This window comes from Salvelinus namaycush, chromosome 18, assembly GCF_016432855.1.
Source record: "Salvelinus namaycush isolate Seneca chromosome 18, SaNama_1.0, whole genome shotgun sequence".
Taxonomy (NCBI): domain Eukaryota; kingdom Metazoa; phylum Chordata; class Actinopteri; order Salmoniformes; family Salmonidae; genus Salvelinus; species Salvelinus namaycush.
The window spans coordinates 10,450,700-10,466,910 of NC_052324.1; the positions used below are offsets into that span (position 1 = coordinate 10,450,700).

Sequence of the window (16,211 nt, forward strand, 5' to 3'; positions counted from 1 at the left end):
GTAAGGCCATCTGTCAAAAAGCTGAAGCTGAGCAGAACATGGATCTTGCAGCAGGACAATGATCCAAAACACACAAGCAAAGCCACAACAGAATGGCTCAAAAATAAGAAATGGAGGGTTATGGAATGGCAGAGTCAAAGCCAAGATCTCAATCCTGTCAATGCTGTGGGGGGGAATTGAAGTGGGCCGTACATGCAAGAAATCCCTCGAACATGACACAGTTGAAGCAGTACTGTAAATAAGAGTGGGGGGGAAAGTCCTCCCACTCGATATAAGAGACTGATAGACAGTTACAAGAAAGGCTACATTAAGTTATTTCAGCCAAAGGGGGCAACATCAGCTATTGAAGCTAGGGCTGTGCTTTTTTTTCGTGCACTATGGAATTACATTTCTGTTGATTTTTGATGAATAGATGATTGCAAAGCATAATCTTTCAGTTTATTTTGTCACTCCAGAGATGTTAGATCGGGTTCAAGTCCGGGCTCTGGCTGAACAGGCAGCTGTAGGCACAATGGATTCTGGTCATTGTAGTTAATTATCACGTTTTCTGCACTTAACTATTATGAGTTGGACAACATGTCACAGAAGAGATCTCTCTAGAGAAATGGCACAAACAGCATGCTGACGGACAGCAAAACCGCTGAACTAAATGGAATTCAAATATACTACTTGAACCGATGTGGTCAATTAGTTATTTTAAAAACTGAAATCACTCAGCACTGGTAAAGTTATTTTAGTGGGACTATATTCACACCCACTCTTGTGTCCTGAATACTGAGGATGAATACTCTTTATCACTGAATGCAGTGCTAGATTCAGAAATCATGACACCAATGTATTTCATTGATTTGTTTTGGTGTCCCAGTGTCCATTTGCAAGGTTCACTATGTGTCGTCCTTAGCGCATGATGCCTGGCTACCATTGGACACGTGTCCGTACTCCGGTGTATGTAAGGCCACTGCTGCTCAGGCAAGACTGAGTTGAGCAGACAAGCTGTTGCCACGGGCGTCTCCAGGGGCAGACTGTTGCGGTGTGTGGTGTGCAGCTCTCCACACAATCTGCCCTCAGGTCTGCACTGAGGTGGAACTAATAGAGCTTTAGTGGAAACCACCGCACATTGGGAAGCACTGCACAGGGAAAGGGAATCATAAAATGCATATGCCTAGTTTTTATATTGCTACGTGACAAGTGTCTATGAAATTAGCCGGAGACAACACACCCAATGACAATCAACCTCTCCTTGTCCCAGTCTGTAATCCCCACATGGTTTAAGATGGCCACCGTCATTCTTGTTCCCAATAATTCTAAGGCTTCATGCTCCAATGACTACCGCCCTGTAGCACTCACATCTGTAATCATGAAGTGCTTTGAGAGGCTGGTTATGGCACACAGCAACTCTCATCCCAGACACCTCAATTTGCATTCCCCCCAACAGAACCATAGATGACACCACCTCAATTGCACTCCACACTGCCCTCACCTACCTAGATAAGAGGAATATCTATGTGAGTATGTGGTTTCATTGACTACAGCTCAGCGTTCAACACCATTGTCCCCTCCAAGCGCATCACCAAGCTTTGGACCCTGGGACTAAACACCTCCCTCTGCAACTGGATCCTGGACTTCCTGACGGACCAACCCCAGGTGGTGAGGGTAGGCAACATCACCTCCGCTACGCTGACCCTCAACATGGGGGCCCCACAGGGGTGTGTGCTAAGTCACCTCCTGTACTCCCTGTTCACCAACGACTGCGTGGCCATGCACGACCCCAACACCATCATCAAGTTTGCTGACGACACAATGGTGGTTGGCCTGATCACCTGTGACGATGAGACAGCCTACAGGGCGGAGGTCAGTGACCTGGCAGTGTGGGGCTGGAACAACAACCTCAATGTAACTAAGACCAAGGAACGGATTTTGGACTACAGGAAATGGGGGAGGGGGGGGCGAGCATACCCCAATCCACTTTGATGGGGCTGCAGTGGAGAGGGTCGAGAGCTTCAAGTTCCTTGGCTTTGTTCTTCTTTTTATATCTTGTGTGTTTTTGTTCTACCTTGTTATTTTTAGTATTACATTGTTATTGATTACTGCATTGTTGGGGTTAGAGCTTGCAAGAAATTCAAATCACTAAGAACTTAAAATGTTCCACACACACAGACACAGTCGTGAAGGCGCATCAGCTGTACCGTTGAGAGCATCTTGACTGGTTGCATCACTGCTTGGTATTGCAATAGCACCGCCCTTTATCGAATGGCACTACAGAGGGTGGTGCAGACATCCCAGTACATCACTGAGGCCGAGCTCCCTGCCATCCAGGACCTTTATGTCAGGCGGTGTTAAATGAAGGCCCGGAAAATAGTTCAACTCCAGCCACCCAAGCCATAGACTGTTCTCTCTGCTTCCGCACGCTAAGCGGTTACCGCTGCATCAAGTCTGACACCAACAGGCTCCTGAACAGCTTCTATCCCCATGCCATAAGACTGCTAAATAGCTAACTAAATAGCTAACTAAATGGCTACACGGACTATCAGAGTTGACCTTCGTATTTTATTCATATTTCTGTCTATACTCACAGGGCCCTACACAGTATGCACACTGATTCTCCAACACACATACACTCACTCCACCATTTGCTCACACACGCATAATATTCACATACATTTTATACTAACTCTATATACACACACACACTCACATACAATCATCATATGTGCTTCTGCTACTCTGTTTATCATATATCCTGATGCCTAGTTACCTTACCCCTATGCATATCTACCTCTATCGATCCAGTATCCCTCCTGCACTTTGTAAATATGGTGCTGGAACTGACCCTGAATATAGTTTCCTTACTTACGTTATCGTGTTCTTCTTTTTATATCTCGTGTGTTTTTGATCTACCTTGTTATTTTTAGTATTACATGGTTATTGATTACTGCATTGTTGGTTAGAGCTTGCAAGAAAGGCATTTCACTGTACTTGTGCATGTGACATTAACTTGAAACTTAAGTCCCTCTGTTCAATTTAGTCTGTAGTCAAACAAGATTTTACTTCTGCTTAAATAGTCTGGTTTTAAAGGGAAATATTATCAAAACTACCAGAGAGCCTATTCTGGGAATGTGACATGTTTGAAGAGTATATTGTTACTGTCAATGTCTAAAAATAAGCTAAATCAAAAAGGTTTTGAAATATTAATGTGGAGCTTTATATTTACTAAGTCTGTGACGATACCAGTACAGCAGTATTTTTTTCAATGGCAAAAATGGAAATACGACACAGTCCAAACACTTTGGTCCTTTTAAAAACCTGCTGGATGTAAAATATTCAGTGCTAATGCTTGGAAAATAAATGTAACTCTGGATGACACCATCATGATATTTGTTTCCAGAGCTGTTTTCCCCAAAAAAAGTGAAATCCTCTTTGTTTTGTTTCCTTGCCATGATACTAACGGGTACAGTGATACTGGTATTGTCCTGGCCCTAATAGTTACGTGATGACATCACATGACCGCGTTCCTTCACAATTTTTGGGCCGATCCTAATTTATTCAAAAAACGTTGTTCATCATTTGTCATAATATAGAAAGTTCGACAAAAGAAAAATGCACCCCTGTTGAACAGATAACATTTCTCCTGAAGTTGCTGTTTGCATTTACCCATGTCGCAATGTTGTTGCAACATTGCTTTTTGTTGAATAAACCTGGGTCAATGGAAACCTGCCTAGTGTGTCCCAGCGCCTGTGTCTGTACGAGTTGCTAAAGGTGTTCATTTGGGCCTTTTGATGCAGTTGACTTAGAAAAACGGTCAATTTAGCCTAAAATTAATTTCAGGTTTTGTGGGTAACCATTATTTTCATACAGCTGAAGAACAGTACATGGTTTTTGAAATGAAGACAGATCTACAATGCTCTCATTCGTATAATGCAGTTTTGACTAATTAGTGTTCATGAGTTTTCTATTATCTCACTCTGACAACACATTTTTACTGGCTTATTTCTTATATCTGAGCATTGTGAGAGGTTGTGCTTAAGTCTGAAATCATGTAACATTTAGATGAAACTTCCGTATGTGTGATGTATCCGAAAGTGAATTTCTAACAAGGGTTCTCTCAATTCACACTCTGTAGATAATGAAAGTTAGGCTATTCTCTTAATTCTCCCTCTCGCTTTCCCTCTCCTCCTCAGACTCCCAACGCTCCCATTTGTCTTCCTTCACCATGAAGCTTATGGACAAGTTCCACTCTCCCAAAATCAAAAGGACACCCTCAAAGAAAGTCAGTAAGCCACCTTTAGAACATAGCGTCAAGACTGCGGAGAAACCTGCTAACAAGGTTTGTTAAATGTCTGTTTCTCCCTCTACATAGGCCTCAAGCTTTTGCTGTGTCCATCTCATAAGTGCAATTAGTTGTTCATTTATATCCTACAAGAAACCAGAGAATGAGACTGACGGCAGAGTGATAAAGCCTCACATTATGCAATAATCGCGTAACCAAGATGCACCATCATGTTCAGGATTGCGCTCATGTTGGCTTCCTTTTGCAGGGTCTGAGTCGGTTAGAGGAGCATGAGAAAGACGTGGTCAGTGCCTTGCGTTACTTCAAGACCATCATTGACAAGATGGTGGTGGACAAGAAGGTGCTGGAGATGTTACCAGGGTCTGCCAGTAAGGTCCTGGAGGCCATCCTGCCTTTAGTCCAAGTGGAACCAAGGATCCAGCACAGGTGAGTCTGGCCCACGGGGATGTATATCTGGAGCTCGCCCATTGTGTGTTTTAAGACAACGCTTCAATTGACATGAGACGAGGTTTCCAGCCAAATGACATTTAAGGTTGACGATTTATTTGTTTTATAGGGTTGCAATCGTAAGAATCCTTCAAAGCCTAATACAGAATCAGTTTTTGTACGTCTGTTAGCCTAATCTTTCCTCTTGCTTGTTCCCAGTTCAGCGGTGTCATCTTGTCTTAACCGTGTGTACCAGAGTCTGGGCAATCTCATTCGCTGGTCCGACCAAGTCATGCTGGAGGGGGTCAACCTGGAAGATAAAGAAACCATCGTTACCGTCACCACTGTGATCAAGGCAGTGCTCGACGGTGTTAAGGTAAAGTTGGCATACCAAAAAACAAACGAACATGAAATATGCGACGTCACAAAGGATTTGTAACAATTAATGCATGTTACGTTTTTTGGGAAACAGTAGCTAGTCGAGTACCTGTTACTCTGTGGGGAAGAGATGTTGAAGTTGGCTCGCATTTAATAACTGCACACGGTGATTGTCCACAGGAGCTGGTGAAACTGACCATCGAGAAACAGGAGCATCCCTCCCCTACATCTCCTGTCAAACCAGTGCCACCGGCCGCCCTGACTGAGAGGTGAGTGAGCCACAGAGGATGTCAGTCACACTCCTCCACTTTAACCCGTACTGAACACGTCTTACACTCTGAGGAAATTGTACACAATGTAAACAACACCTGTATACAACTCGTATACCCACAGCGCTGCAGAGCCACCTGCCAAAGAGAAGGAGAGTCTGGACAAGAGTTCAGCCACAACCCAATCTACGGAAGTCTTGACTGAACCCACTGAGGATGAAGCAGAGGAGGTGGCCCCTCCGAAACCCCCTCTCCCTGGCGTAAAGATGGCTGAACACAAGTAAGAGCTCATTTCATAGAGATGGTGTACCTTTCATAGCTCTAACAAACAGTGGTTCAGTGGATCCCAAACTGTGGGGTGCGCCTGGGTCGGTGGGGCGAGTAAGTTGAAAGCCCTTTATTTTGTATTTTTATGAACTCCGTTGGCCTTACAACTTACTGTAATAGAATGCATAAGGTGCAATTTTGAAATTGGGTGGTGCATCAGCATGAGGTTACACGGGTCGTGAGGTGGGGGTCGTTACTACGCCGATAAATTACTATTCATCCAGACCTTTGCCACCAAGGAAATTTGTGTTGGGGGGGGGGGGGTTAACCCTTCCTAAGATCAGTGTGTGATAATAACTACCTTTTTTGTTCAGTCATTGATAACTCAGAACATTTGATGTCACAGCACAAGTCAGAGTCAAGTCTGAACTGAAGTAAATGCAGAGTTCTAGCCACGTCACAATTCACTGTTTAGCCACTGACTCAAGTCCCCATCTGTATACTCGTTAGGCCTGCAGAGAGCTGAGCACACAGCTCTCTTGTAGTCTCCGCCAACATCACAAAAGAATGTTCAGTGCCTTCAGGAAGTATTCACACCCCTTGACCTTTTCCAAATGTTGTTGTGTTACAAAGTGATTTAAAATTGGTTTGTTATTTTTGGTCAACGATCTACACAAAATACTCCGTCAAATATGAAGAAAAATGCTAACTTTTTAAAATGTGAAATAGAACACTGATATATTTAGATAAGTATTCAACCCCCGGAGTCATGTTGGATTCCCTTTAGGCAGCAATTACAGCTGTGAGTCTATTTTGGGTACGTCTCTAAGACAGGGGTCTCCAACCCTGTTCCTGGAGAGCTACCTTCCTGTAGGTTTTCACTCCCACCCCAGTTGTAACTAACCTGGTTCAGCTTATCAATCAGCTAATTATTAGTCAGGTGTGCTAGATTAGGTTGGAGTGAAAACCAACAGGAACAGGGTTGGAGAGCCCTGCTCTAAGAGGTTTGCGAACTTGGATTGTACAATATTTGCCCATTTTTTTATTTTTTTTATTCTTCAAGCTCTGTGTAGTTGGTTGTTGATCATTGTTAGACAGCCATTTTCTAGTCTTGCCATAAATGGGCTCCCGAGTGGAGCAGTGGTCTAAGGCACTGCTTCTCAGTGCAAGAGGCGTCAATACAGTCCCTTGTTCCAATCCAGGCTATATCACATCCGGCCATGATTGGGAGTACCATAGGGCGGCGCACAATTTGGCCGGGGTAGGCCGTCATTGTAAATAAGAATTTGTTCTTAACTGACTTGCCTAGTTAAATAAAAATGTTCAAGCCGATTTAAGTTAATTGTAACTAGGCCAGTCAGGGAACATTCAATGTCATCTTAATAAGTAACTCCAGGTTATTATTGGCCTTGTGTTTTAGGTTATTGTCCTGCTGAAAGAGGGATTTGTCTCCCAGTGTCTGTTGGAAAGCAGACTGAACCAGGTTTTCCTTCAGGACCTAGCCTGTGCTTAGCTCTATGCCTTTTCTTTTTATCCTAAAAAACTCCCTAGTTCTTGCCGATGACAAGCATACCCATAACATGATGCAGCCACCGCCATGTTTGAATATATGAAGAGTGGTATTCAGTAATGTGTTGGATTAACATAATGCTTGTCCAGTATTACTTTAGTTCCTTATTGCAAACAGGTTGCATGTTTTGGAATATATTTATTCTGTACAGGCTTTCTTCTTTTCACTCTGTCATTTAGGTTAGTGTTGTGGAGTAACTACAATGTTGTTGATCCATCCTCAGTTTTCTCCTGTCACAGCCATTAAACTTTGTAACTGTTTTAAAGTCACCATTGGCCTCATGGTGAAATCCCTGAGCGGTTTCCTTCCTCTCCAGCAACTGAATTAGGAAGGACGCCTGTATCTTTGTAATGACTGGGTCTATTGATACACCATCCGAAAGTGTAAATAATAACTTTACCATGCTCAAAATTATATTTAATGTCTGCTTCTTTTTTCCTTTTTTTTATCATCCATTAAGTGCCCTAATTTGTGAGGCATCTGAAAACATCCCTGGTCTTTGTGGTTGGAATCTGTTTTTGAAATTCACTGTTTGACTGAGGGACTTTCCAGATAATTGTGTGTGGGGGGGGGGGTACATATGTGGTGTAGTCATAAAAAAAATCATATTAAACACTATTATTGCACACAGTTAGTCCACACAACTTATTATGTTGACTTGTTAGGCACATTTTTAATCCTGAAGTAATTTAGGCTTACCATAACAAAGGGGTTGAATACTTATTGACTCAAGATATTTCAGCTTTTCATTTTTTATTTGTAAAAAAATTCTAAAAACATAATTCCACTTTTACATGATAGGGTATTGTGTGTAGATCAGTGACACAAAATCTCAATGTAATCAATTTTAAATTCAGGCTGTAACACAACAAAATGTGGAAAAAGTCAAGGGGTGTGAATACTTTCTGAAGGCACTGTTTACCGCTCATAACTTTGAATGCGCTTTGATTACAGGCCAACATGCTTGTCGCTCATGTCTTTACAAGAAGGCAAGAGTGGTAGCTGGGTAACTGGGCTATAAATAGTCTTAATTCTTTAGAAGGCTTTATGGTCTTTGAAGGGTGTAGTAAAGAGATGTGTCAGAGATTAAACTTCCGTTTGTGCAGCACTGTCTCTGAGGCAAATTTATTTTCTGAGAAACTGGGCTCGGCAGAGGCTGGTGAGCTCACAGCCAGAGAGACACGACAACGGATGGAAATGGACCACATTAGATTCTAGAGCCCACCACACACAGCAGCACATCCAGACGCTTATAAATTTGGGGTTGGGTTAAATGCGGAAGACACATTTCAGTTGAATGCTTTGTTGTACAACTGACTAGGTATCCCCCTTTCCCAAAATACAAAAGGCTCTCTGCCTTTCCTGGTGCTCCGATCATACAAACACTAATTCTCTGAATTTCACCTTGCCAGCAGAAGGTACTCTGCACCAGTCTCTGTGTCTTACGCAGCGCCACACTGCAGATTTTATTTTTTATTTTTTTTGTGTCATAATTTATTTTTGTCCTCTTTCCTGGGGGCTGTCATTGACCCTTGCCTTACTGGCAGATAGGATATCCTCCTCCTTTTCCACCTCCTCACCACCACAGCTGCCTGCCTGCATTCTCCACATGCCCTCTTGTCATTGGGCCATCTGTGTGCACTGCGGTGTGGAAACAGTTCAGTAGCTGCTGCTCTCCCCACCGCTATCTGTTTGCAAAGGGGAAAAGCAACCAGGCAGTGACACATGCACTACACACTTTTCCATTGTGCTGCTACTACAGAAGGCTCTCGGAGTGTGTCAGCTATTGTCCTCCTATCTCTCAACCCCCCCCCCCCCCCCACCCCAGGTCAGTGTCAGTGCAGTCTTTTCCCCACCTCCCTTCACCATACATGCAGTACATACACACAGAAGAAGTGGATCAGTCATTGTACTGTGGCTAGAGCTGCATGCTTGGCTTTTGGAATACTGGACAGTGGGAACGTTGCACACTGCCTCATATTGAAATGATGCCCCCTTCTCCTCCCCCTCCAGTCCTCCAGCTCTCCCTCCAAAGAAGCGCCAGTCGGCGCCCTCCCCCACCCGGGTGGCAGTGGTGGCCCCCATGAGCCACGCCACCAGTGGCGCCGGTCTTCCCATGGGCACCGGCCTCCACAAACAGGTAGAGTAGCTTTGTTGCACTGTTAACTTCTTTTGTGCCATTGTGTCTTTTCATCAAATGCTCTGACAAACGTGTTGACAAACGCCGTGGCTAATAAGCGGTCTGGTCCCGCTCTCTGTTCGGCAGGAGTACGAGGTGGACGCGTTGCAGCGGCGCTTCTCAGGGGGCAGCCATTCGTACGGAGGGGAGTCGCCGCGCCTGTCGCCCTGCAACAGCATGGGCAAGCTGAGCAAGTCGGACGAGCAGCTGTCCTGGACAGTGGACAGTGGACAGTGCTCACGCAACACCAGCTGTGAGACTCTGGGTGAGAGCCTGACACACACACACACACACGAAACCCATACACGGACACACGAAACAACAAACACACACGACACAAACACACAAAAGTTACAGTACATGTTTCAGCACTGACTTCACAGATGGTTAGAGAGGAGCCACCATGAGCCCAGCATGAGAGGCCTGTCTCTTTTGATAAGGTGTGTGTGCACCTCGGTCGCCACAGGGTCACCACAGGTTGTCTTAATGTGGCTCACAGACCACTACAACAGTGGAAACAAGCTGCTGCGGATGCGTGAACCAAATCGACACATGCAGGCAGGGGGCTTCCTGTTCCTGCCGCCTCCAGCAGCACAGAGCGAGGCTCACGAGATGTGAGCAGAGACAAGACAGAGGTTGCATCTCAATAGTCTTTAAGCAGCCTCCTCTCCTTCATCTGCACTGGTCTGAAAACATAGGATAGCAGAGGGGAAAGCAATATGATGGATGCCCTCTGAGAATTTGCCTAGTTTTAGCCGTCCAGAGACGATGAGAGGTGGCGCAGCCTCAAAAAGTCTTAAGCTGTAAAACCATGGCTGTCACATTGTGGAACCAGGGACAAGCAGTGAGGGTTGGGGATACCAACGTTGTGCCAAGTCATCCGGTGGCACTTTTCTCAGACGAAGGAGAAGCAAGCCGTGTTGTGCCTTCTCAATTGTGATCAACTGACACGTGCCACGGATCAATTTCACACACGGTGCTCGCACCTCAAAACCTTTTGTGAAATCATAACTCTCCCTCCAATGAAATTGGTTTTCACCAATGTCTTAGTTGTGTTTTTGTTGTTTAGAGTGGGGTTTGTAGAGAAAAGTGCTTTTTATGCCGAAGTGACAGTGAGGTTTGTTTTCAGTGCTCTAACCGGTGACTCACCTGTCCCTCCCTGTCTTTTCTCTCCCACCACAGACACCACAGACCACTACGACCCGGACTACGACTTCCTGCACCAGGACCTGTCCAGCCTGGAACAGATGCCTCCCCTGCCGGTGGGGGGATGCCTCAGCCCCCTGCCCGAGTCCCACAGCGAGTCCTCCTCCCCTTCCCCGTGCCCCGGCCCACCACTGGCTCAACCCCACTTCACCCCTGCCCACCCCTCCCCCCAGCCGTCCCTCCAGGGCTCCTCCACGTCCCCCCTCTACTCCCGCATGACTCCCGCATTGCCGCCCCCCGCCCTGCCAGAAAAGAAGCGCCGCAGCGGGGTCAGCTCGGGCTTCTCCGACGGCTCCTACTCTGGCTCCTCCTGGCGTGTCTCCTTCGAGCGTCACCCGTCCCAGTATGACAACCTCATGGAGGAGGACATGCCGCCTGTGCCCCCCTTCCCCCTGTTCACGCCTGGCGTCTCGCCCATGACCCTGTGCCACGCCGGCGATGGGTTTGTGTCTGAGTTCTGTGCCAGCGAGATGGCAGACGTCCCCCAGAGTCCACCCCCACTCCCCGAGAAGAAGAGCCGCCACAGTGAGTATCTGACGCCAAGGGGAGGTAGAGAGGACATAGCAGGTATTACACAAACTCTGCTGATACCAGAGTTCAGAAGCCCAGGGTATAGCCCCAATTACACCGGACTAGGTCCCTTAGTTATGTCTGAAATACACATGCGTGCCTCCTGCTGTAATGGAATGATAAAACCATAGTATTAAACAAAACTTATATTTTCTCTCTCTCTGTATCATATAAGGTGTGGCTGGGTTCAGACTAGGGACCTTATTCGCCTGGTGTGTCTGTCTGATACATGCTCGTAATCCCTGGCAGGTCTGCCATACTTATGTTCCAGTAGGATTTGGTTGTTCCACCTTGCTCTCAACCCTCTGTCTGCTGCTAGCTAGACCATCACAATGGGTCAGCCATGTTGGACAGGACATGCTGTTAGCTAGACCATCACAATGGGTCAGCCATGTTGGACGGGACATGCTGCTAGCTAGACCATCACAATGGGTCAGCCATGTTGGACAGGACATGATGCTGCTAGCTAGCTAGACCATCACAATGGGTCAGCCATGTTGGACAGGACATGATGCTGCTAGCTAGCTAGACCATCACAATGGGTCAGCCATGTTGGACAGGACATGATGCTGCTAGCTAGCTAGACCATCACAATGGGTCAGCCATGTTGGACAGGACATGATGCTGCTAGCTAGCTAGACCATCACAATGGGTCAGCCATGTTGGACAGGACATGCTGCTGCTAGCTAGCTAGACCATCACAATGGGTCAGCCATGTTGGACATGCTGCTGAATAGAGATCAGTTGGCAGTACTATGCTCTTCATGTTTGTGCTGCAGGCTGGCCCTCGGGCTCTGTCATCAGTGTGTACACACACACACACACACACACACACACACAGGCCTGGAGGGAAACACTGATGTCAGCCCTGTGAGCTCACATGGAATAATACATTTGTTGATGGATTGTGTGGGTGAATAGAGGAGTGGACTCTCCCGGGCAGTGCAGAAAATGAGCATGTGCTGATTGACCCTCTCAGCGGAGGTGTTGAGGGGTGGCCATTATGATAATCAGCCCGTTCCCCATATGGAGCCACAATATAAAGAGCTTACAGCCAGGACCAGCATGATTGTGCTGCACTTGTGCCTCCCCTGTTCATTTAGATTTCCAACAGCTGAGCACTATTCTAATAACTAAATGGTCAGGGTTTCTGCCAGGGCTAACGCCATCTAGTCGACTGGTCGATTGGCTGTTGGTCGACCAAGATATCTTTAGTTGGGCAGTTGCAACTTATTTTACTTTTGTCATGGTGCACAAGACACCAGTCTGATTCGCGCCTCTCGGTGGATTGATCCATTGCGGCAGCCACGGGGATGGCACAGTCCATCGCTCTTAAGACCTGATACTGAAATTGTATATGGTTATATTATGTACAAAATAATGGTGCAACACTAATAAATCTAATGTTTTATAACAAATGGGCTTTCTCCCGCGTTGGATACGGTCGCTGTCTGTGGTTCTGAAACGTAATCTTAAATGCGCTGTAGAATTGCCACCTTTCCCCATGCTGCTGTGTGCATAATAGCAAAGTTAACCAGCATATTGGGATTGAGAACAACGTGGCGGAGGCAGCAGCAGCAGAGACGAGGAAACAGCCCTTGCCTAAATGTCTAAGAAAATTGAGGAGAGAGGAAACCCCAACCTAATTTGGTCTTTAATCAATAGCCTAACTGTTAAATGTGCCTGGCTTTATACATCATCCACATACAGTGCCTTCGGAAAGTATTCAGACCCCTTGACTTTTTCCACATTGTTACGTTACAGCCGTATTCTAAAATTGATTAGATTGTTTTTTTTCCCTCATCGATTTATAGACATTACCGCGTAATGACAAAGCAAAAACAGGTTTTTAGAAATTGTTGCTAATTTATACAAAAAAGCTGAAATATAAAATGTACATAACTATTCAGAGCTTTTACTCAGTACTTTGTTGAGGCACCTTTTGCAGCGATTACAGCATCGATTCGGTATGGCACCTCTGTATTTGGGGAGTGTCTCCCATTCTTCTCTGCACATCCTCTCAAGCTCTGCCAGGTTGGATGCGGAGTGTTGCTGCACAGCTATTTTCAGGTTTCTCCAGAGATGTCTGGGCTCTGGCTGGGCCACTCAAGGACATTCAGAGACTTGTCCCGAAGCCACTTCTGCGTTGTCTTGGCTGTGTGCTTAGGGTTGTTGTCCTGTTGGAAGGTGAACCTTCACCCCAGTCTGAGGTCCTGAGTGCTCTGGAGCAGGTTTTCACCAAGGATCTCTCTGTACTTTGCTCTGTTCATCTTTCCCTCAATCTGGACTAGTCCCTGCCGCTGAAAAACATCCCCACAGCATGATGCTGCCACCACCACCATGCTTCACCGTAGGGATGGTGCCAGGTTACCTCCAGAAGTGACACTTTCCACTCAGGCCAAAGAGTTCATTCAGACCAGAGAATATTGTTTCTCCTGGTCTGAGAGCACTCTGGAGCAGGTTTTCACCAAGGATCTCTCTGTACTTTGCTCTGTTCATCTTTGCCTCGATCCTGACTAGTCTCCCAGTCCCTGCATGCTTCATCGTAGGGATGGTGCCAGGTTTCTTCCAGATGTTATGCTTGGCATTCAGGCCAAATAGTTCAATCTTGGTTTCATCAGACCAGAGAATATTGTTTCTCATGGTCTGAGAGTCTCTGGGTCTCCAAGCGGGCTGTCATGTGCCTTTTACTGAGGAGTGGCTTCCGTCTGGCCACTCTACCATAAAGGCCTGATTGATGGAGTGCTGCAGAGATGGTTTTCCTTCTAGAAGGTTCTCCCATCTCCACAGAGGAACTCCAGAACTCTGTCAGACTGACCATCAGGTTCTTGGTCACCTCCCTGACCAAGGCCCTTCTCCCATGATTGCTCAGTTTGGCCAAGCGCCAGCTCTAGGAAAAGTCTTTGTGGTTCCAAACTTCTTCCATTTAAGAAGGATGTATGCCACTGTGTTCTTGACCTTCAATGATGCAGACATTTTTTGGTACCCTTCCCCAGATATGTGCCTCGACACAATGCTGTCTGGAAGCTCTACAGACAATTCCTTCGACCTCATGGCTTGGTTTTTGCTCTGGCATGCACAGTCAACTGTGGGACCTTAAATAGACTTGCCTAGTCAAAGGTAAAATATAAATAAGTAGACAGGTGTGTACCTTTCCAAATCATGTCCAATCAATTGAATTTACCACAGGTTGACTCCAATCAAGTTGTAGATCATCTCAAGGATGATCAATGGGAACAGGAGGGTCTGAATACTTATGTAAATTAGGTTTTTCTGTTTTTTTATTTTTAATAAATGTGCAAACGTTTTAAAAAAAAAAAAAAAAAAAAAAACGTTTTCGCTTTGTCATTATGGGGTATTGTGTGTAGATTGCTGAGGATTTTTTGTTGTTGTATTTAATCCATTTTAGAATAAGGCTGTAACGTAACAAAATGTGGAAAAAGTAAAGGGCTGTATACTTTCCGAAAGGCACTGTATATCTACAGAAATTAGGCAGATCTTGCTTCTGTTGCCTGTTTGAGTGTTTAATAGCCTACTGATTCCGTTAGCATCGAGCCGCATGCAACGGCAAAATGTCGGATAAAGCAATTTCACAGATTTGTCTGCTGTAATAAAGGCTTTACAAAAATATTTTTGTTAGTCTGTTATTACTTTTAATTAGTGTTTACACTGTTCCAAACAGGCAGAAAAATGATATTGTAATCTAACAGCACCTGTTTGTCACACGTAATATGCACGCAGCTCTCGCTCCTATACCCTCCTTTTTCTGGATCTTCAGTAGTTTCCACAACTAAGTCAAATGTCTTCCACATATTTGACTTCCCTTTCCCTCCTGAGCAACCAGTAAACATTCGCCCATTTCAAGTTTCTTTTTCAGATCCTCCCCATCCATTTTGCTGTCAGGTGTTACTGTGTTCAAAATTTGTTAGAACCAATTTATTGATGTGATTATGATAGGCTATATGTCAGGCCCTATTGGTCACACATAAAGAGAGCAAGGGTTGAGGGAATAGGGAAAGTTTTTTCCTAAACAAATGAGGGATTTTGGTAACAGAACTTTCCAGTCAGAAACAAGTAAGAAACTAAATGGCTGACATGATGTTGCAGCTTCAGCATGGACAGTGCAATAAACACTTGCTGTGCTGTGGTGCCTTTTCAGTAGGCAGGTGAGTGAGACAACATGCGCCAGTCACACAGGCCCTTGCTGTCATTTTTTTTAACACAGTGTGACCAACGTGGTCTTTATTGGGTAATTTTTTGTGTCTTAATTATTTAATTAAACAGTGTGCTTAAAGCATCAGACAAGCTCAATGCATTTTATTTATTTTATTCAAACACAGGGTTTGTTTGTCTGTGTATGGAAAAATAAGTTTCAACATTTTGACCAATCTATTGGTCGAAAGAACAGGACGACTCTCGGTCGACCAAGATTTTTTGGGGGTCGGGGACTGCCCTCATTTACCCCAAAATATGCTTTTCTTGTTTTTAAGTGGAGCGGATTTGAATTGAATTCACTTAATGAATATTCTTCATTCAACTTTCATTTTCCAATGTTAGAATTTACGGGGTAGAGAGAAGTTCTCAGTTTTAAACCAACGTTTGACATGTAGATTAAAAAAACATTGTTATACGGTTTGAGATGCTCAGAAGGACACTGTTATTGTCATCTGCTAACGTATTGTCGTGTGTGTGTGTGTGTGTGTGTGCACATCTCGCTTCCACAGTACTGAAGTACATGCAGTTTGTGGAGGACTACTCGGAGCCCCAGCCCTCACTCTTCTACCAGACACCGCAGAGCGAGAGCATCTACGAGCAACGCAACAAACGCTTCCAGGAAGTCTACAGCTTCAATGACTCGTATAGCAGCAATGACTCTGTTCACGAGCCCCTCCCACCCCCGGCACTGCCACCCAAACAGAGGCAGCTGGTGAGCTACAGCCCAACAGCTCACCTCACACACTGAAGCCACACCGAGGCCTCACACCCATCAGTAGCACAGCATACAGTACACCAGCCCACCCTGTACATGCACATCCACCGCTTACTATGCCCAATGCA

The 16,211-nt window shown here is 45.3% G+C and overlaps 1 protein-coding gene across 1 annotated transcript in view; it reads left to right on the forward strand.

The window, feature by feature from the left end:
* Positions 1–16,211, forward strand: part of LOC120063060 (rap guanine nucleotide exchange factor 1-like) — a 57,237-nt gene that overhangs the window by 25,065 nt on the left and 15,961 nt on the right. The window contains exons 2-10 of the mRNA XM_039013187.1: positions 4,179–4,324; positions 4,536–4,714; positions 4,934–5,090; positions 5,273–5,361; positions 5,486–5,641; positions 9,212–9,338; positions 9,465–9,642; positions 10,560–11,108; positions 15,878–16,080. Of these exons, the coding sequence (XP_038869115.1) occupies positions 4,179–4,324; positions 4,536–4,714; positions 4,934–5,090; positions 5,273–5,361; positions 5,486–5,641; positions 9,212–9,338; positions 9,465–9,642; positions 10,560–11,108; positions 15,878–16,080 (1,784 nt within the window). The remainder of the gene's footprint in view (positions 1–4,178; positions 4,325–4,535; positions 4,715–4,933; positions 5,091–5,272; positions 5,362–5,485; positions 5,642–9,211; positions 9,339–9,464; positions 9,643–10,559; positions 11,109–15,877; positions 16,081–16,211) is intronic.